General features: G+C 40.2%; 1 protein-coding gene across 15 annotated transcripts in view; it reads right to left on the reverse strand.

Moving 5' to 3' along the window:
• cacna1aa (calcium channel, voltage-dependent, P/Q type, alpha 1A subunit, a) overlaps positions 1-22048 on the reverse strand; it is a 212350-nt gene extending 190302 nt beyond the window's left edge. For all 15 annotated transcript variants that reach the window (XM_062036805.1, XM_062036806.1, XM_062036798.1 and 12 more), the window contains exons 1-2: positions 21948-22048; positions 21718-21857 (exon numbers count right to left, since the gene is read on the reverse strand). In XM_062036805.1, coding sequence (XP_061892789.1) covers positions 21718-21857; positions 21948-22040 — 233 coding nt within the window. In that variant the 5' untranslated portion in view covers positions 22041-22048. The remainder of the gene's footprint in view (positions 1-21717; positions 21858-21947) is intronic.
• Positions 22049-23057: the final 1009 nt, after the last annotated feature.

Consider the following 23057-nt stretch of genomic DNA (forward strand, 5'->3'; position numbering starts at 1 on the left):
GTGGATACATTTAGAACAGCAGTTTCTTTTGTTAAAAAAAAAAAGCAGCTAATTTTAATACTTGGCAAACTTATCACGCGGGCCAAATAAAACCTGTTCAGGCCCGCGGGCCAAATAAAACCTGTTCAGGCCCGCGGGCCATACATTTGACACCCTGCGCTAATGCATACTAACTGTTAATAGCGGCACCGTGATCACAGACTTTTGTGCCTATTTTGACATGATCGACTAGTTCAGTAAATCAATTGACCATGAATTGATTTATGTGGACCCCAACTTAAACAAGTTAAAAAACTAATTCGGGTGTTACCATTTAGTGGTCAATTGCTCGTGGAAGTTTATTCCAGATCATAAATCGTGCCTCTCACCTGGATAGTAGAAGGATGAGGACGTATTCCCACGAGTTGGTCAACTTTGGCATCCAATTTAGACGCCGGAATGGCGAGAACGACTTTTGATCGCATTTATTTACTATTTAGAATGAACAAAAAAAGAAAAACATATGTGTTCCTGTCTTACATAATGGTTCAGAATTATAGGCAAAATTCCAAAAATAGTGCAGTTCCCCTTTAACAAGACTACAATGTCAAAACAACACATTAGAAATAATAATCTCCCTACCAGAGGTGGGTAGAGTAGCCAGAAATTGTACTCAAATAAGAGTACTGTTACTTTAGAGATTTATTACTCAAGTAATAGTAAGGAGTAGTCACTCAAATATTTACTTGAGTAAAAGTAAAAAGTATGTTGTGAAAAAACTACTCAAGTACTGAATAACTGATGAGTAACCTGTTCGTTTTTAATGATGACAGCAACAAATAATGCACAAAAACATAAAAATAGCAATGACCAAATTCAGAGCCAGGAATATCTCTTAAGCAACTAAAACAATAATATATATTAAATAATAATACATTAACATAAAGAAAATTAAGGCAAATTGAGCCACAATAACTTAACAGCACCATAGGCTCAGTAGGCAGAGATTACAAAGGAAAATAACAAGTTAGCCTTTACGCAAACTATAAACTGATAGGCGTGGGCTGCACCTGGGAACACACTGATTGGTGTTTCTATGCATGCGTGTGTGTGTGTGCGACTGTGTGTGTGTGTGTGTGTGTGTGTGTGAGTGTGTGTGTGTGTGTGTGTGTGTGTGTGTGTGTGTGTGTGTGTGTGTGTGTGTGTGTGTGTGTGTGTGTGTGTCTATGAGGCTGCAGTGCGTTAATAAATGTCCCCACACGCGGTACATTTGACAGTGATTCATAGCAGGGAAGCTAACATCAGCCTACGGTGACAGCCAAAACATCTACTAACGTTACTTACCGCGATGTGCTTCCTCAAATTTAATGTTGAGTTCATGTAAGCTTAAGCTTGTTGTTTGCCGCTGAAACTTTATGTGCAGGTAAACACGTGACCGCCTGGCTCTGTTTGATTGGTGAAACCGAGTCAAACGTCACCAGTGACTGCATCTGATTGGTGAAACGCAGGCATGCGATAGATCCTACTTTGAAGGTCTGTCTGACAAACCAAAACAAACAAAGCGTGCATTAACAGATCGATAAAAATCAGTAGCGAGTAGCGAGCTGAATGTAGATAAATGGAGCGGCGTAAAAGTAGCGTTTCTTCTCTATAAATATACTCAAGTAAAAGTAAAAGTATGTTGCATTAAAACTACTCTTAGAAGTACAATTTATCCCAAAAGTTACTCAAGTAGATGTAACGGAGTAAATGTAGCGTGTTACTACCCACCTCTGCTCCCTACCCATTATGTCTCAAACTCAAGACCTGGGGGCTAAATCTGGCCCGCCTCATCATTTGATGTGGCCCTTAAGTATCTTGTTTTCATGAAACACATCATCTTTCTTACTAAGGCCTTGTTCACATTGCAGGTAAATTACGATATTTTTGCCCATATGTGACCTGTGTCGAATTTTTTAATGTCAATATGAACAGTGCAATATCCGCTGCAGGTCGGATTAATCTGACCAGAACGTCATCAAAAAGCGATAAGCATCATGATTATATAACAAAATTACACGGTCACAAAAGAAAACAGGGGAAAATAAAATGTTTTAGGAACTTAGGTGAAAGTTTTATTAGCTGTCTCTGACTTCTAGCCCACAGACTCGCTCTTCAAGTAGACATCGAAGCAAAATATCCCGTAAAACTGACAGAGCCAAAACAATTGTCCTCTTCCTTCTTAATCTTCTACACACAATAATTTGGTTCAGAAAATGTGTCACAAATGCGCCAGCACTGAGACCGACTGGAGTGGAAGCCACGTTTACTTCTGTAAACATTGATGTGCATGCGGGTCAGATTGCATTCACATTAGAAATCACTTTTTTGGGGGAGGAATTTGAACAGCCACTAAAAAGATTGGATTTGACAAAAACATTTGAATTGGGACATCCGACATTGCAGTCTGATCCAAATAACACGTACTAAACAGCGTGTGCAATCTATACAATTGTGTGCACTATCAGTGGGCCTGTTGCGTGTTATCTACTAAGGCTGCGTGTATTGGCAGCCTTATTCCAATTACGTTTTCGCATGTACTACGCGGCTTTCACCATGAAAATACTCATTTACCGCACATTCACGTTATCACGCTCCTGTCTTTGGCCTTTTGCTGTGTTTTGAAACGTGCAGCAGACATGTACCACTTTTTTCTGGCATTTTAGAGGCAGTCCTGCAGTGCATCTGCAATAGAACCCACTTTTTTTTAAGCATACCCAAGGTGCACCCGGGGAAACGCAGGCACTAACTGCGAGCGCGCGCTGGAAAATGCATATTGCAAAGAGTGTTTTTCATATACCGTATTTTTCGGACTATAAGTCGCAGTTTTTTTCATAGTTTGGCCGGGGGTGCGACTTACACTCAGGAGCGACTTATGTGTGAAATTATTAACACATTACCGTAAAATATCCAACAATATTATTTAGCTCATTCACGTAAGAGACTAGACGTATAAGATTTCATCGGATTTAGCGATTAGGAGTGACAGATTGTTTAGTAAAGGTATAGCATGTTCTATATGTTATAGTTATTTGAATGACTCTTACCATAGTATGTTACGTTAACATACCAGGCACGTTCTCAGTTGGTTATTAATGCGTCATAAAACGTACACTTATTCAGACTATTGTTCACTATTCTTTATTTATTTTAAATTGCCTTTCAAATGTCTATTCTTGGTGCGACTTATATATGTTTTTTTCCTTTTTTATTATGCATTTTCGTCCGGTGCGACTTATACTCGGAAAAATACGGTAAGTGAAAAACCAACTTAATTAAAAAAAAATGTCAGCAGACAACAACATTCATCAATTCAATTAGTTTTAATAAGCCCCTTAAGACATTCAGCAGCAATAAACTTAGAAAATGATATTGCTGAATCGACAATATGTCTAATATCTTTATTTTGGACAGTCCATATATTTTGACACATTACCATATAATACTATTATAATAATAATTCACCATTTTCCTAATATAACAGCCTTTCCTTCCTTCCTTTTTTATCCAGATCAAATAAAATGGAGTCAATGCAGTGAAATGAATCTTCTTTGAGGAGTGTTACAAGATAACGACACAGTGGATTTAATATTGTGGCAGGCTGGCAGCACATGGGAGAAGCTGCCTTGGAGGTGGTGACATCCCATAATTTCAGTCACATCCCAGCTTGCCTTACAGTACTGCCTCCATAGCGCTATCGTATAGCTATAACCGTAACATTTGACTTACCAGGTAAACTGAAAATATACCTCATTATATTGATTCGGATAGCTGGCTAGTAAATGCTACATTTAAATAAATGGGTTCATTTTTTGTGCAATTTTAATCCGCTCAAAAGTTGACATAAAGAGTAATTAAAACACACAAAAAAAGCAGTAACCACTATGCACCCTGACAAACACTGTCAGGTCGATGAGGCACTTCCTCATTCACACCGTCGCCACGGTTACTCTGCCCTTTCTCATTCATAAGTGTTTCTATGGCAACAGCAACCTTGGCTCATTGATAGAATCTCTGCATCACCTTGGTAACAGAGCCAAAGGAGGAGTCGGGTTGTTTTTCCTTTACCGCTATCTCTTCCGTGCATCAACAACTTCCATGTATTTAATATTGGCCGACAATATGAGAAACACGACACACGCGCGCACACCTGCAGAACAAACAGGCGCCGGCTGATCAAACATATCGGGAATACATCTCACAAATAGGCTCCGTAAAGTAGGTCACTGCATCACGGCGGTGTGTGCGGCGAAGAAACACACACACACAAAGAGGAACGCTCATTACTTAGAATGATCTCCTTTCTCACAGGAATGTAACACATTAAAAAACAATCTTACATGCCCACTTGCCACCTGCGTTCTTGCTGACTGCAGCTAAGTGAGGCTAATTAGCTGTGTCTACATGGCAGACCAAATACACTCTCGACTTATCTCCATTTGGTTATTATGATGGTCGTGACACAAAACGCTCTCATGTTGTATTTACACCAACCTATAATAATTAGGATGTGTAACGGAGCTGATTTGGGTTATAGCTTAGTCATTTTTCTCCGTATGATGACTGCAAAAACATCAAAAACAAGTGGGCTGAATCTGTTTATTTCTAAATATAATTTTTTCCAGCTGACTGTTTACATTGCAAGTACAATGTGATCTTTATTAGACTCCCGTATAAACACACAGAGGCCCCAATCTGGCCCCAATGTGGCCTCGACATCACTTGCATGCACACCGTGGCCCCCACTCCCTACCCTCTGTTGCAAGTCTCGAGAAGTATGTTGTAATATGTATAAGTGCTTAGTAGGGTTGTATGGTATACCAGTATTAGTATAGTACCTTGATACTAATGAATCATTTTCGGTACTATACCGCCTCTGAAACGTATCCCAGCACCCCTCCGCGCCCGCGTCAAGTCATGACATTGCTGGTTTTACAAGCAGACGAGCATGTTCGGCAGCGCACAATCACGGAGTACTTACAAGCAGACACAGTGTGTAAACAGAAAAGGGAGAATGGACGCATTTTGGCTTAAAAACTAACTATAAAGGTGAAGTTATAACACTGAAACGCCCTCAGGAAGAGGTGCTTTAAGACATGGCTAGCTAGCTAGCGGCTAAAGTCCATCCGCCGTCGGCAGTGTTTTAGCTACTTCTAAATCACTAATCCTCGTCTCCATGGCGACAAATAAAGTACGTTTCTTACAAGTATCATCCCTGCAGGACGAGGAATAGCTAAACATGTTTCACTCCACACTGTAGCTCACCGGTGTCAAAATGTAAACAAACGCCATTGGTGGATCTACACCTAACATCCACTGTAATGATATCAAGCACAGACACGACTACCATGAGCTTATGTAACGAAATGTCGTTCTTATCTGTGCTGTAAAGTTCAAATTTGAATGACAATAAAAAGGAAGTCTAAGTCTAAGTATCTAGTCGATACGACTATGATTACGTCAATATTTTTTGGCATCACAACATCTTCTTTCGTTTAAAAAAAATTTACATTATGTTTATAAACTCAGGAAATATGTTCCTGGACACATGAGGACTTTGAATATGACCAATGTATGATCCTGTAACGACTTGGTATCGGATTGATACTCAAATTTGTGGTATCATCCAAAACTAATGTAAAGCATCAAACAACAGAAGAATAAGTGATTATTACATTTTAACAGAAGTGTAGATAGAACATGTTAAAAGAGAAAGTAAGCAGATATTAACAGTAAATGAACAAGTAGATTAATAATTCATTTTCTGCCGCTTGTCCTTAATAATGTTGACAAAATAATAGAATGGAAAATGACACAATATGTTACTGCATATGTCAGCAGACTAATAAGGAGCCTTTGTTTGTTTACTTACTACTAAAAGACAAGTTGTCTAGTATGTTCACTATTTTATTTAAGGACTTAACTGCAATAAGAAACATATGTTTAATGTACCCTAAGATTTTTTGTTAAAATAAAAACAATAATGCAATTTTTTTGTGGTCCCGTTTATTTAGAAAAGTACCGAAAAGCTTCGAAATAATTTTAGCACCGGTACAAATATATTGGTATTGTTACAAGATTAGTGCTTTGCAATGGAGGTCTTTTCCCACTCCAGACTGGGCTCCTAAGATTGTAATTTTTTTCTCATCCTCCCCCAGCGTTTACCTTATCCCCATCTTTTACAGGGCGCTTTGTGGCGACCCATCAGCGTTCCTGTTCTGTAACCCTGTACACTGTTTGTCTAATCTTGAACGGGTTTGTACTGAAAATAAAGTTTTGTTGTACTTGTGCAATGACAATAAAGACCTACCTACCTACCTATGTACCTTAAGAGTAAACAAAGGAAGTTAACTTGAAGTTGATATGTCGAAATGAGCCACCTCTTGTAAATGAAGAGATGACTTGTCACAAGCGCTACAAGTAAGTCACTATTTTATTATATATTTTATTAGATATCTAAATTGGTGTTCCAAAACCTACTCAGTGGTTAGAGTGTCCGCCCTCAGATCGGTAGGTTGTGAGTTCAAACCCCGGTCGAGTCATACCAAAGACTATAAAAATGGGACCCATTACCTCCCTGCTTGGCACTCAGCATCAAGGGTTGGAATTGGGGGTTAAATCACCAAAAATGATTTCCGGGCGCGGCACCGCTGCTGGCCACTGCTCCCCTCAGCTCCCAGGGGGTGAACAAGGGGATGGGTCAAATGCAGAGGACAAGTTTTACCACACCTAGTGTGTGTGTGACAATCATTGGTACTTTAACTTAACTTTAACTTACGGTATCTTTTTTGATGCGGCGGCAGCGGAAATCGATAGACAGCGCTGGTAGCTTTTTTCGACGAAGTGGCTCATTTTGACAGAACACCGGATCTCGAAAATGAACAAGGAAGTCGCTACGACACGAGAAAACATGGACGCCACAGATCAGAGTGTTAGTGGGTTTGTGTCGTTAAAAGTCTCAATTAGGTCACATTCAGGTCGCATGTCTGTCATGAGGCACCTAAGGTTATCCAAGCTATATCCCACCTAACCTTATCCTTGTCCACACACACACAATGCCACTCTTTGAGACGACCTCCCCCCTTCGTCTGCCGGCGCAATACGACCTGGTAGACTGCGGTCACATTTGAAAAGATCAGATTCCAACCGGATTTGGACTACCTCCTGATGGCCCCGTTTACACTGTAAGCCAAATCTTTTTTTTTTTTCCTCAAGTGACACAGATTGGGATATTTGTTGCCAGTAAACGCTCCAAAGTGCTTCTAAATCTGATCTTTAAGCATCAGATTCAGGCGACATCGGAAGGTAGTCCAAATATGACTGCAGTGTAGTGTTTTTTTTCACCGCACTATCCAACCAATCTAAGTCTATTTAGCCTTTCTCTCGGGCACTCATCGAGGGCGGACGCTCCCCTTTCCTCTCCCTTATCTCTCCTGCTTGCTTCTTTGTCTTGTCTTAACTTTCTTGCCTCTTTTTGCACTGCTCTCCAAATCTAAACGTTGGAACTAATTAACTGGCCTCAACAAAATTGACAAGATCTCGGGTTTGGGGGAACCCGTGTCTCTCATGGACACACACCGGTTGTTGTTGACTTTGGACTAGCGACTGCACGACACAAAGGCCGCGGAACAGAGACACGCGGCAGGCTTACACACACATGCATGCACAAAAAATATACGCCACACACACATACCCCACCCCCCATCCAACGCCCTTGACGCAAATCCCTTAGGGGTGATGGACGGCTGGGCAGTGCCTGAAGAGCTGCAGCCCGCCACCGTGGCACCCCACTCCCTCCCCTCTGTTGCTAGATATCTCGGGATGTATGTTGTAATATGTATATGTGCTTTGCTATGGAGGTTTCTTCCCACTCTAGATTGTATTTTTTTACTCATCCTCCCCCAGCGTTGACCTTTTTCCCATCTTTTACGGGGCGCCTTGTTCTGTAACCCTATACACTGTTTGTTTGTCTAATCTTGAACGGGTTTGTGCTGAAAACAAAGTTTTGTTGTACTTGTGCAATGACAATAAAGACCTACCTACCTACCTACCTACCTACCTACCTACCTACCTACCTACCTACCTCTATGAGCATGAACTGATAAAGCCTACTTGGATGAGACGGTCAGATCGCGTGTAGATGCCGGTGCCAAAGCCCCAACTATTTCCCTACAGCAAGAGGAGGGAGTGTACAGACAAGGATGATTCTGCCCTACTTTAGTGGGGGGAAAAACAGCTGTTTGCATCTCAACAGTTATTGTTTTTTCACTGAAAAAAAAACTGGTATATTTGCGTCTCAACAGTTGTTATTTTCTTCAAGGAAGCATCCTTACCTGTGCACGCCTTCCTCTTGTAGGATAAATAGTTGGGGCTTTGCATGAGCATGAACTAATGAAACCTGCTTGGATTAGAGGCAAAACATCTTCTAAGACAAACAGAATAGTCGATCGATCGAATGCCCTGAGAATACAATGACCTGGATGAATGAGAACATCCATAGTCAGATTTTGGTTGGATTTCACTTGATTGGAAAAACGGCAGTTGCTGTTTTTACTACCTTCATTGCTGCTCCAACGGTTGTATATAAAAAAGCTGAAGGAGGGAGATGCACTGTGAGAACGGCTGTAAACAACGCGTAATTTGACTAATAATCAATAACGAGCATTAAAAAAAAAACAACTAGCTTATTCCCAGGGCCATATCACTCGGGTAATTTACTACAATTGGCACACATACACACACTTGGGCACAGAAAACATGGTTGTCCACAAATCAAACGACCATCCAACAACAAGGTTGCAGAGCGGACAGCCCATCTATTCACAGTCATGTTAAGCATATTTGTCTTTGAATGTGTGTAAAAAAATAAAAAAAATAAAAAAGCATCCTCGAGTCCACACAAGAGGTGGCACGGAAAAGGAAAGGAATGTTTGAAGTGGAAATGCGCGCGTTTGTCCGTGCACATCGGTCAATGTGTTATTAAAGGTTTTGGCCAGAGGTGGGCGGAAAGGCCAAGCAGCTTTCATGTTCAAAGGTGCTAAAAAAACACATCACAAAGGTGTGTGTGTGTGTGTGTGTGTGTGTGTGTGTGTGTGTGTGTGTGTGTGTGTGTGTGTGTGTGTGTGTGTGTGTGTGTGTGTGTGTGTGTGTGTGTGTGTGTGTGTGTGTGTGTGTGTGTGTGTGTGTGTGTGTGTGTGTGAGCCAGCCATATTGTTCAATTTCAGACAGGAGTTCCTAATGTATCGAGGAGATGTGGAGCTTAAAGGCCTACTGAAACCCACTACTACCGACCACGCAGTCTTGATAGTTTATACATCAATGATGAAATCTTAACATTGCAACACATGCCAATACGGCCGGGTTAACTTATAAAGTGCAATTTTAAATTTCCCGGGAAACTTCCGGCTGAAAACGTCTAGCTATGATGACGTTTGCGCGTGACGTCTATGGTTGAAGCGGAAGTATTGGTACACCATTGTATCCCAATACAAACAGCTCTGTTTTCATCGCAAAATTCCACAGTATTCTGGACATCTGTGTTGGTGAATCTTTTGCAATTTGTTTAATGAACAATGGAGACAGCAAAGAAGAAAGCTGTAGGTGAGATCGGTGTATTAGCGGCTGGCTGCAGCAACACAACCAGGAGGACTTTGAGTTGGATAGCAGACGCGCTATCCGACGCTAGCCGCCGACCGCATCGATGATCGGGTGAAGTCCTTCGTCGCACCGTCGATCGCTGGAACGCAGGTGAGCACGGGTGTTGATGAGCAGATGAGAGCTGGCGTAGGTGGAGAGCTAATCTTTTTAGCATAGCTCTGTCGAAGTCCCGTAGCCAAGTTAGCTTCAATGGCGTCGTTAGCAACAGCATTGCTAGGCTTTGCCAGGCGGTACAGCATTAACCGTGTGGTTACAGGTCCAGAGTTTGGTAGCATTGTTGATATTCTGTCTATCCTTCCAGTCAGGGGCTTATTTCGTCTGTTTCTACATGCAGTTAAGCACGATGCTATCACGTTAGCTCCGTAGCTAAAGTGCTTCGCCGATGTATTGTCGTGGAGATAAAAGTCACTGTGAATGTCCATTTCGCGTTCTCGACTCTCATTTTCAAGAGGATATAGTATCCGAGGTGGTTTAAAATACAAATCCGTGATCCACAATAGAAAAAGGAGAGAGTGTGGAATCCAATGAGCCAGCTTGTACCTAAGTTACGGTCAGAGCGAAAAAAGATACGTCCTGTACTGCACTCTAGTCCTTCACTCTCACGTTCCTCATCCACGAATCTTTCATCCTCGCTCAAATTAATGGGGTAATCGTCGCTTTCTCTGTCCGAATCGCTCTCGCTGCTGGTGTAAACAATGGGGAAATGTGAGGAGCCTTTCAACCTGTGACGTCACGCTACTTCCGGTACAGGCAAGGCTTTTTTTTATCAGCGACCAAAAGTTGCGAACTTTATCGTCGATGTTCTCTACTAAATCCTTTCAGCAAAAATATGGCAATATCGCGAAATGATCAAGTATGACACATAGAATGGATCTGCTATCCCCGTTTAAATAAGAACATTTCATTTCAGTAGGCCTTTAAGTAAGTTACACACCGACAGAAAGGTGGACATTGTTTTTTTTTGCAGGAATGTCAACAGTGCACACAATTCTTAGTGTTTCACAAAAGTTACATACGGTTTCCTCATTAGGGATGAAATAAATCACTCATTTTAGCAATCGAGTAATCAGACTTAACACAATATATTAGATTATGGCCTCAATGCGTATTTAAGGAACACAGTTGAAATAAATACTTATTTTTCTGACTGACAAAACATGCATCCTTTTTTTTTTTACTAATAAATGCACGGTATCAACGTTAAATTTGCATGATTTATTAACACAAATAATGAAAAAAAAAATCTGTTGTGTTGCAGAATCCGTACGGAAACTATGTCTAAGTATATAAATAGTATATACAATTATATAATATAATAATATAATACATCAGTATATATTATATACTGTTTATATAATATGTAAATATTACATATATGTTATATTGCTACTATGGTACATTTTAACTCTACTTTATACCTGCATTATCCTTTCCATCCTTACCCTTTCCATACTTTGTAACTGAGCTACTATGTGGAACAATTTCCCTCAAAGTTTGTCTAAGTCTAATTCTAAGTATTTAAAGGCCTACTGAAACCCACTACTACCGACCATGCAGTCTGATAGTTTATATATCAAAGACGAAATCTTAACATTGCAACACATGCCAATACGGCCGGTTTAACTTATAAATTGCAATTTTAAATTTCCCGCCACACTTCCGGTTGAAAACGTCTAGATATGATGATGTATGCGCGTGACGGAATCAGTTGATGCGGAAGTATTGGTACCCCATTGAATACAATGCAAAAAAGCTCTGTTTTCATTTCAAAATTCCACAGTATTCTGGACATCTGTGTTGGTGAATCTTTTGCAATGTGTTTAATGAACAATGGAGATTGCAAAGAAGAAAGTTGTAGGTGGGATCGGTGTATTAGCGGCTGGCTGCAGCAACACAACCAGGAAGACAGAGATGGATAGCAGACGCGTTAGCCGCCAAACTCACCTTAACTTCCTCCGTCTCGCCGACCGCATCTGTGTTCGGGTGAAGTCCTTCGTCGCACCGTCGATCGCTGGAACGCAGCTGAGCACGGGTGTTGATGAGCATATGAGGGCTGGCTGGCGTAGGTGGATAGCTAATGTTTTTAGCATAGCTCTGTGAGGTCCGGTTGCTAAGTTAGCTTCAATGGCGTCGTTAGCAACAGCATTGTTAACCTTCGCCAGGCTGGAAAGCATTAACCGTGTATTTACATGTCCCTGGTTTAATAGTATTGTTGATCTTCTGTCTATCCTTCCAGTCAGGGATTTATTTATTTTGTTTCTATATGCAGTTAAGCACGATGCTATCACGTTAGCTCCGTAGCTAAAGTCGTTGTATTGTCGTGGAGATAAAAGTCACTGTGAATGTCCATTTCGCGTTCTCGACTCTCATTTTCAAGAGGATATTGTATCCCAGATGGTTTAAAATACAAATCCGTGATCCACAATAGAAAAAGGAGAGAGTTTGAAATCCAATGAGCCAGCTTGTACCTAAGTTACGGTCAGAGCGAAAAAAGATATGTCTTGCACTGCATCTAGTCCTTCACTCTAACGTTCCTCATCCACAAATCTTTCATCCTCGCTCAAATTAATGGGGTAATCGTTGCTTTCTCGGTCCGAATCTCTCTCGCTGCTGGTGTAAACAATAGGAAAATATGAGCAGTCCTTCCCCCGGTGTCGTCACGCTACTTCCGGTAGGGGCAAGGCTTTTTTTTAATCAGATACCAAAAGTTGCGATCTTTATCGTTGTTGTTCTCTACTAAATCCTTTCAGCAAAAATATGGCAATATCGCGAAATGATCAAGTATGACACATAGAATGGATCTGCTATCCCCGTTTAAATTTTAAAAAATCATTTCAGTAGGCCTTTAAAGTTCCAGGCACCAGACACCAGACTTTTATCAGACGGCGTGACTTGTTTGGGAGAACGGCCATGCCAGCAACCTGAGGGTTCCTAGTTCGATCCCCGGCTTCCACCAACCTAGTCAGTCACTTCACCCTTGCTCCTGATGGGTCGTGGTTAGGGCCTTGCATGACTGCCATCAGTGTGTAAATGTGTGTGAATGTGGAAATAGTGTCTTTGAGCTTTGAGCACCTTGAAGGTAGAAAAGCGCGATAAAAGTACAACCCATTTTAATAGTTACACTCAATAAACAATTAATAGAAGTAATAGAACATATAAAAAAAAATTAATTGGTGCATTTTCATTACAATTTATTTGTCATTAAAGTTGGAACTAAGGATCTAAGGATATCATTTTTAGGTTTTACCATACCATACGTTTAGTCATGTTGACACTGGTATATCCATGAAAAATGTTACTATCACCTTTTTCAGTACAGTGTTACCTCATCTTAAAAGCGCAATTGGTTTCCACGACCAAACTCGCGACTCAAAACATTAATATCTCAAATCAGCTCCCAGCCATTGAAATTAATTGCAGTCAATTTACAAATTGGCCCTCTCAAAACATCAGTATTTTTACATATGCCATGCCTTTTAAAAGGAAAAACTAACTTTTAGATAAGAAATATTGTTTGAAAAACATTACAATATCATTTACTACAAACAAATTAAATAATATCGTCCAGCATTTCCTGGGGAGCAGACTTGTGTAGGTCCTACGGGCTGCTTCTCGGTCATGTAACAGTACAAACTGTTACCTTTGGTTATGATGCTCACGGACGTCTTTGAGTGACGGACCAGAGGTCAGAGTTGACAGCCAGCTGTGGCTGTTTACCAAAAGTAATGCCCGATGGTCCACTTTGTAGAGGACCAGACAGAACAAACTGAAACACCTCAAACACACCATCGGCAGCTTCTCCATATTTTCATGGATATATGTCGGTCCTTTGTCCACGTTTGTGGCTGCATGCCGTGGAGGGTGGCTGTGGGGTCAGCTCACCGGCAGAACATTTTTTTAATGGTTTGTTTCTCTGATTCGGTTGTCTGCTTTTTCTCCTTTGCACTAACTTTCTCAGTTCCGGTGTCGACATGTCACCACTTCAAGCGTGGTGGCGAGGAGGCTCAAAATACTCCTAAGTTGAGGTAACACTGTATTTCCGTTTTTTATTATCAAAATCCCAAAAAAGGTTTTCTATGTTGGAGTGAAACTTGCCACCAATGTGTCACAATGTGTCACCCTTCCAATCGCAGTTTCACTCCCGATTTGTTGTGCACTGACACTCCGTCAGCTGCCATTCTCATCTAAATGTGACGCCGGAAAAAGCCTCCAAGCAACAGTTTTGCAAGAGTGTTAACAAAAGACTGCATGTAGAATAGTCTATATATAGCAAAAGAGTAGGCTAGGGGTGATTAAGTACCAACAAACAGCTTTAAAGTGAGATGGTAAATGTCTTTATTGCTCAAGATGATTTTTAACTCTTAACATGAGCCTAACTTTAGGCATAAAGGCTGAACATTAGTAGCGGGGGTGTATATAATAGCGTCCCGGAAGAGTTAGTGCTGCAAGGGGTTCTGTTTATTTGTTCTGTTGTGTTTATGTTGTGTTACGGTGCGGATGTTCTCCCGAAATGTGTTTGTCATTCTTGTTTGGTGTGGGTTCACAGTGTGGCGCACATTTGTAACAGCGTTAAAGTTGTTTATACCGCCACCCTCAGTGTGACCTGTATGGCTGTTGACCAAGTATGCATTGCATTCAGTTGTGTGTGTGAAAAGCCGTAGATATTATGTGACTGGGCCGGCACGTATTGGCGCTCTGTACTTCTCCCTACTTCAGTGTACACAGCGGCTTTTTAAAAAGTCATACATTTTACTTCTTGAAACCGATATTGTTCATTTTGAAACCGATACCGATAACTTCCGATATTACATTTTAAAGCATTTGTCGGCCGATAATATCAGCAGTCCGATATTATCGGACAACCCTAATTATCACAATATAACGACAATATTAAAAGCTCTATCATCGGCAACAGTTATATCACTAATACCGTATATCGTCTACACTGCATAGACCCCAGCATTATAAGCATTACATTTAACCATATAGCACCACAATATGTCATGGGCAATATTTATAGCCTGAGAGTGGACTAAACTGTGAAAAGGTATAAACCTTCACTTTCATCAGCAACATTATTTTTTACAGTTACAGTAGTGGAGAAAGGTCATCACCCGGTCATAAACTGTACACCAGTCTAAAAAGCTCTGCCTTGCTTACTTACAGCGTCAAATCCTACAAATCCTCATCCCTGTCCTCTCACTATATGCTGCACTTTATATTTCACTGACACTCGTCTTAAGTCACTCGTGCCCGGATGATCTTGGCCTCATGATTGCTCCTACTAAAGCGAAAGAACACTCCGCCCGGATGAGTATGCGTTAGTATGCATATTGTGATAAAAATGGGAGGGGCGTACCGTATTTTCCGGACCATAGGGCGCACTGCCGATGAATGGTGTATTTTCGATATTTTTTCATATAAAAGGCGCACCGGATTATATGGCGCATTAAAGGAGTCATATTATTTTTATTTTTTTTCTAAATTGAAAACACTTCCCTGGTTTACATAACATGTAACGGTGGTTCTTTTGTCAAAATGTTGCATAGATTATGTTTTACAGACCACCTTCAAACCGCTTTCTGACAGTCGCTTCCGGGATGCGCCGTTTTGTGGCCGGTCTTATTTACGTGGCTCACCTTCGGCAGCGTCTTCTCCCCGTCATCTTTGTTGTAGCGGATTAGCGTGCAAGGACGGGAGTGGAAGAAGTGTCAAAAAATGGAGCTAACTGTTAATGACATTCAGACTTTACTTCAATCAATAACGGAGCAGCATTTCCTCATCCGGAAACAACAACACAGGAAATGTGTCCCGTGAAAAACCGTCCGACCGGAACTCTAATAACCAAAGTTCCTTGAGTGAATATTGTAAACTCACTACGCGGGTATGTTTTAGCGCTTTCATGGCGAGTTGACAGATATAAGTAAGAACTAGTGTTGTCCCGATACCAACATTATGGTACCGGTACCAAAATTATTTTCGATACAAAATTGCATTATTGGCTTTATTTTAACGAAAAATCTTACGGTACATTAAACATATGTTTCTTATTGCAAGTTTGTCCTTAAATAAAATAGTGACCATACAAGACAACTTGTCTTTTAGTAGTAAGTAAACAAACAAAGGCTCTTTATTTAGCTGCTGACACATGCAGTAACATATTGTGTCATTTTCCATTCTATTATTTTGTCAAAATTATTAAGGACAAGTGGTAGAAAATGAATTATTAATCTACTTGTTCGTTTACTGTTAATATCTGCTTACTTTCTCTTTTAACATGTTCTATCTACACTTCTGTTAAAATGTAATAATCACTTATTCTTCTGTTGTTTGATACTTTACATTAGTTTTGGATGATATCACAAGTTTGGGTATCAATCTGAAACCAAGTAGTTACAGGATCATACATTGGTCATATTCAAAGTCCTCATATGTCCAGGGACATATTTCCTGAGTTTATAAACATAATATAAATGGAAAAAATTGGTACTTTTCAGAGGCGGTACAGTACCAAATATGATTCATTAGTATCGCGGTACTATACTAATACTAATGCTAATACAACCCTAATTAAACTTTAAACAACTTTATATTAGAATTGACAACAGCGGGGGATGAATGTTCCATAACAAGAAGATAGAGAAGAAGAAGAAGCCCATGAACTGCGTCGTCGGTACGGACTACAAAGGCAATTTTTCAGGACTTATGCAGATCCTAAATACAAATCAGCAGGTACTAGAAGGTAAGAAAAGTTGCTTTTGATTAATATTGCGAAACAAAACGCCAGATAATATGTCTTACCTCATACACACACCATAATAATACTCCTATGTTTAATGCGCCGACAATCCACAAAGCGGTGCGGCTTCATAGCTTACCAAAGTCTTACCAAAACATTTTGATAGATTTTTGAGCGCCATGTGTAATGTTCTATATTTTCAATGGAACATATAAAATGTTGGTGTTGTTTACTTGAGTGATATTGCCATCATACCTCTTACCACATATCTCTAATGTTTGACTGCCATCTACTGGTCACACTTATCATTACACCATGTACCAAATAAAATTGCTTCAAGGTCGGTGAGAAAAAACAGAATGATTCCGCACTGTTGAGTTTTGAGAAAAAAAAAAGGATTTTAAGTGCGCCTTATAGTCCGTAAAATACGGTACTCACTTTTGTGAGACACTGTATACAAATGGTGCATGTGTGCATTCTTCTTCCAACTCATCTTCCAGCAAAGCAAATATCTTTCCACAGTCTTTATACGTTTGCATGTTGTTGTGAATCCTGATTGTTGTGTTTCCTGCAGCACTCCTTCACCTTCTTCCCCCTCTCCTCGATGTCTGCTCCCCCTGTCCCCCCCTCCACCCTACTCTGAGTGCACTATATTGTCGTGGCATTTGTTCACTACCCAGGCAGCAGGCTGCCTGCGGATCTGCTCTGTGATCTGACTGCTGCCTCGCCTGGGATGGGGCCATTCATTAGAGAAAAGGGCACCAGCAGCAACACAGGCATGCACACAACATACGGTGAAAGACATGACCTCCTGTACAGTATATGCAATGTCCTGCACAGTGTGACTATGCATTTGATATATTTAGGTACTCCGACAAGATATACATTTAGGGATGGGTACCGATTTCGGTACTTTTATCGGCACCTACCGAACTCTGTCGGTACTATCGGGTATCAATTCTCGTAAAATTAAACAATGTAATTTTTCGATTCCTTTGTTGCAGACTCGGATGGTTCAATCAAGGACTCAGGCACAACTCAGAGGGGACTCAGTCGGACTACCTCGAGGTAATGTTGCAATTTTCCATGCCAAAAAAGCAAGTATGAAAGACCTCACTTTACAAAATGTGCCAGATTGATGCTGATTTACTGTATATTGGATTTGCTACAGACATGCTACTTATAGGCCTACTGAAATGAGATTTTCTTATTTAAACAGGGATAGCAGGTCCATTCTATGTGTCATACTTGATTATTTCGTGATATTGCCATATTTTTGCTGAAAGGATTTAGTAGAGAACATCGACGATAAAGTTTGCAACTTTTGGTCGCTGATAAAAAAGCCTTGCCTGTACCGGAAGTAGCGTGACGTCACAGGTTGTGGAGCGCCTCACATCTGCACATTGTTTACAATCATGGCCACCAGCAGCGAGAGCGATTCGGACCGAGAAAGCGACGATTTCCCCATTAATTTGAGCGAGGATGAAAGATCCGTGGATAAGGAAAGTGAGAGTGAAGGACTAGAGGGCAGTGGAAGCGATTCAGATAGGGAAGATGCTTTGAGAGGCGGGTGGGACCTGATATTCAGCTGGGAATGACTAAAACAGTAAATAAACACAAGACATATATATACTCTATTAGCCACAACACAACCAGGCTTATATTTAATATGCCACAAATTAATCCCGCATAACAAACACCTCCCCCCTCCCGTCCATATAACCCGCCAATACAACTCAAACACCCGAACAACACACTCAATCCCACAGCCCAAAGTACCGTTCACCTCCGCAAAGTTCATACAGCACGTATATTTCCCCAAAGTTACGTACGTGACATGCACATAGCGGCGCGCACGTACGGGCAAGCGATCAAATGTTTGGAAGCCGCAGCTGCGTACTCACGGTACCGCATCTGCTATCCAACTCAAAGTCCTCCTGGTAAGAGTCTCTGTTGTCCCATCTCCACAAGCATGCGTATCCAACTCAAAGTCCTCCTGGTAAGAGTCTCTGTTCTCCCAGTTCTCCGCAGGCCAATGGTAAAGCTTGACTGTCATCGTTCGGGAATGTAAACAATGAAACACCGGCTACGATGTAGCCGCTACGTGTTTGTGTTGCTGCAGCCGGCCGCTAATGCACCGCTTCCCACCTACAGCTTTCTTCTTTGCTGTCTCCATTGTTCATTAAACAAATTGCAAAAGATTCACCAACACAGATGTCCAGAATACTGTGGAATTTTGCGATGAAAATAGACGACTTAATAGCTGGCCAAAATGGTGTCCCGAAATGTCCGCTACAATCCGTGACGTCACGCGCAAACGTCATCATACCGAGACGTTTTCAGCAGGATATTTCGCGGGAAATTTAAAATTGCACTTTACTAATCTAACCCGGCCGTATTGGCATGTCAAGTCAAGTCAAGTCAAGTCAAGTCAAGTCAAGTCAAGTCAACTTTATTTATATAGCACGTTTTCAACAACTTTTTAGATTGAACCAAAGTGCTTTACAGGTTAAAAAAGCATGTGTTGCAATGTTAAGATTTCATCATTGATATATAAACTATCAGACTGCGTGGTCGGTAGTAGTGGGTTTCAGTAGGCCTTTATTAGCATTAGCGATTTTACATGACGATTTCAACACCTCCAAACTTAGTAATGTCATAAGACTTTAAAACACACTTATGTAAATAAGTGTAATCTGCTTTTTAATCTTGGTGTGCAACATTTCCGCTTAGTGTGCAATATGGGTGTCAATATAGTGGGTTTTTTTTACACATAGTGCAATCGTTTAGTTTGCAATATGTATAAATGTGCATGGGGAAAGAGTGGTGTTTATTGCTCATGTTTCGTTGTTCATTGTTTTTTGTTACATTTTGCTATTATTTTTAAAATCACATTAATCATACTCTTGAACTGTGAATAATCATGATTAATCACAGATTTTTATTTGCTTGCATTAATAAGATTTGCTAAAGAAAATGCCCCAATATTTGATTACAAAACGCAATTCGGTAATCGGAATGTCATACAGGAATGTTTTTAATTGTTTTACTGAACTGCAAGTCATTGATTTGCTCAAAAGTTGGTGACAGTAAGAATTAAGTGCACATTTTGAAACTCTTTGCAATAATAATGCAAACAAGGTACAGTTACTAATCAATGTAGTAAACACAGTCATAAAGTGCACTATTACAATCTGTATTTATTTTTCTTTAGTTAAACCAGTTGTTTAAGCAAACAAGCTTATTTACCTCTTCAGATGACATTGCTTATCTGTCTTTTTTTTTTTTTTTTGGTACAACGTGACTCCAGCTCGTTGTAATTACTTACAGATTTCCAATGTTCTCCAGTCAGCAACATAGATTCACATCCAGCCGGTAGAATCAACTTGAGGCTCTTGTTTGTCAATTACAGTTGATGATTACCTGCTGTAATTGTGCCTCTCCAAGGTATAGTATGACAGTTTAGCTGTGGTGATGTGAATGACATCTTCTTGCAGGACTTGGTCTTCACAGATGTTAGGTGTCTTACATGCCTTCAATGAATGGCCTACTTTAAAACTTTGTTCATATATAAGGCGCACCGCATTATAAGGCGCATAGAATAGACGCTAGAGGCTGGGGTTGCGAGACCAGTTGTGGCTCAATATTGGTCCATATATAAGGCACACCGGATTATAAGGCGCACTGTCAGCTTTTGAGAAAATTGGAAGTTTTTAGGTGCGCCTTATAGTGCGGAAAATACGGTATCTATAATAGCCTACAATCAAAATTACTTTAAATGTCTTATATAAGTGTTATAATGAAGGCAACACATGATGTAAGTGTCTATATTAGCTAGAATAGCTTACTATCAAAATAAATATGTGTCGCAGGCTGAAGCAAATATTCGTTAACAGAAATGTTGAAATTTAATATTTATTCTGCACATTTTTACAACATTAGAAACCAGTAGTAAATCAGAGGCTATTAGAAGGTGAGATAACTCCTGGAAATTACTGGCTTTTAATGGCCAACGGTATAGATGTGTGTGTCCAAGTTAAGGTAAACAGCAGGCTGTCTTCTTTTAATAGATTTATTACAATCTTTGGCAAGCTAGGTAATGTTTGCTGTGGTCTGGAACAATATGGCACACAAACAACTATCTGAAATGCAGCCAATATTATATACAGATAATGTGTCATGAGACTTGCAAAACTAAATTATATACAAAGAGGATACAAGTAAATTATATTAAATGAGCTCAAATATACCTACAAATGAGGCATAATGATGCAATATGTACACACAGCTAGCCTACATAGCATGTTAGCATTGATTAACTTGCAGTCATGCACTGACCAGATATGCCTGATTAGCACTCCAACAAGTCAAGAACATCAACAAATCGCACGCACAGCATAAAACTCTTGGTGGACAAAACGAGACATAGAAGGAGTGGAAGATTTTACATGTAGCCCACACTATCCACTATGGTGAGTTCAAAAACCGCCGAAATTAGTAGGACAAAACGGTGTTCACCAAATACTCTCATTAGTGAAGCATACACACACACACATATTCAACAGTGGGCTTTCTAACAATTGGGAAGGTTCGTGTCATGTTTGTCCTCAAACAAAAGTTGCTCCAATGACTTCGTCTCACGGCGATCAACGATAAAATAGTATTTTCTTGTTGGGAGACCCACTTGCCATGGCTTTGGACATGGGATTTCCATAATGTACCCTTTTCTTTGTGCATTTATTCTCAATATTTCTTTGTTTGTAGCTCAACAGTAAATGCGTTAACTTTGACAGCCCTAATTAAAATAAAAAAACGAACAAAATTATGGCTAGTTGAGCAACAATCGTGTTCCCATGTTTAGTTTTTACTCATTTTAACTAATTGGTTTTAATCTAGTCTGCACTTTGTCTGTGTTATTATTATTATTGGCTTTTATCTAGTTTGCACTTTGTCTGTATTATTACTATTATCATTATTATCGACTCATTCTATTTTTTATTTTTCCTATTTAAATATTGTTGGATCTGTGTTGTTGTTGTTGGGGACAAGTGTTGTAAATTAGCTTTGGCTACAAACACTATGATGCATACATTGGATAACTGTTTCAGATGTCTATGTTTTTGTATGTGTCCCTATTTCAAATAAACCTCTATAATAATAATAATAATAATAAAACACACAAAAGTACCAAAAATTGGCATTGTTGAGTACCGGTATCGATTCCTATGTAACTAGAATTGGTACCGTATCGATTCAAATGTGAAAAGTAACACAATCTTTGTATACATGAGATTGCCACTTACCCTGTGAGCACCACCACAAAGTCCATCACGTTCCATCCGTTCCTCAGGTACGAATTCTTGTGAAAGGCGAATCCCAGCGCCAGGATTTTTATCCCAGACTCAAAACAGAAGATCCCAATGAAATACGGCTCTGTGTCGTCCTGAGGAGAGAAAGAACACGCCAACCAGGTCAAGATAAGCAGGAAACTGCTGGATCGTACAATATAGTGCATCAAATGTGTCTTTCTTACAAGGCGTTCAGAGAGCGGCGTCTTATCACCATCGGGCAAATGTTGTTCCAGGGCCAGGACGATGCAATTGGCAATGATGGTGGCGAGAATCATCCACTCAAATGGAGTGAGGGAAAACAGTCAAGGAAACCCAACAATGCACACAACATGTACAGAAGCAAAGTAACTGCTACCATTTTTTTTTTAATCATACCAAAATTCCCTGATGATCAGGAATTGCAGGTTTTCCGGGACATTTTTTTCTTTTGAAAACTTTTTCCGTCGCATAATACCCACATTTCTCAACCGATTCAAACCATTCCACCATCAACACACTCCACTCAACCTGAACATTCAAATCAACAACTTTGTTGCTTCCAAAAAATCCTGATTTTCGATTGCAGTATGTTTAGTATTGTCCAGATACCGGTGGTGGCGGACCGGTACTTTTCAGAGGCGGTATAGTACCAAATATTATTCATTAGTATTGCAATACTGTACTAATACTGGTATACCGTACAACCCTAATGTCTACTATTTTTTCTTTCGACTACTCCACCCACATTTTTCAACCGATTTCAAAAGTTCCACCATCAATACATTCCTTGTAGTCTGGGCAATCGGGCTACCTAAAAAAAATAAATAATACAAAATAAATACATTTATAAAAAATTCTCGGTTTTCCCAGCTTCCTGCTTTTCCGTAACTTTTAAGAAGTGTTACTACTTCCATATTTCTCAACCGATACCAACGGTTCCATTTACCATCCATTTAGCTCACTCAAGGCAATTGAGATATTTCCACGTTCCCAGATACTCCCGGTTTTCTTTAACACTTATTCTCTAGTAAAGATGTACCGTATTTTCCGCACTATAAGGCGCACCCAAAAACCTCCAATTTTGTCAAAAGCTGACAGCGCGCCCTATAATCCGGTGCGCCTTATATATGGACCAATATTGAGCCTCCAACAGGTAAAAGTTTCAATCAATCAATCAATCGCAACTACGGTAAGCAGCCGCCGGTTTCATTTTCCCTCGTCTTCATTTTCCCCCGTAGAAGAAGAAGAAGCGCGCGGTGCATGCTGGGATATATGACTGCGCGAGGCGTGCCGTTTCATTTCCATTTGTTTAT

Source organism: Entelurus aequoreus, linkage group LG25 (genome assembly GCF_033978785.1).
Source record: "Entelurus aequoreus isolate RoL-2023_Sb linkage group LG25, RoL_Eaeq_v1.1, whole genome shotgun sequence".
In the NCBI taxonomy this organism is placed as follows: domain Eukaryota; kingdom Metazoa; phylum Chordata; class Actinopteri; order Syngnathiformes; family Syngnathidae; genus Entelurus; species Entelurus aequoreus.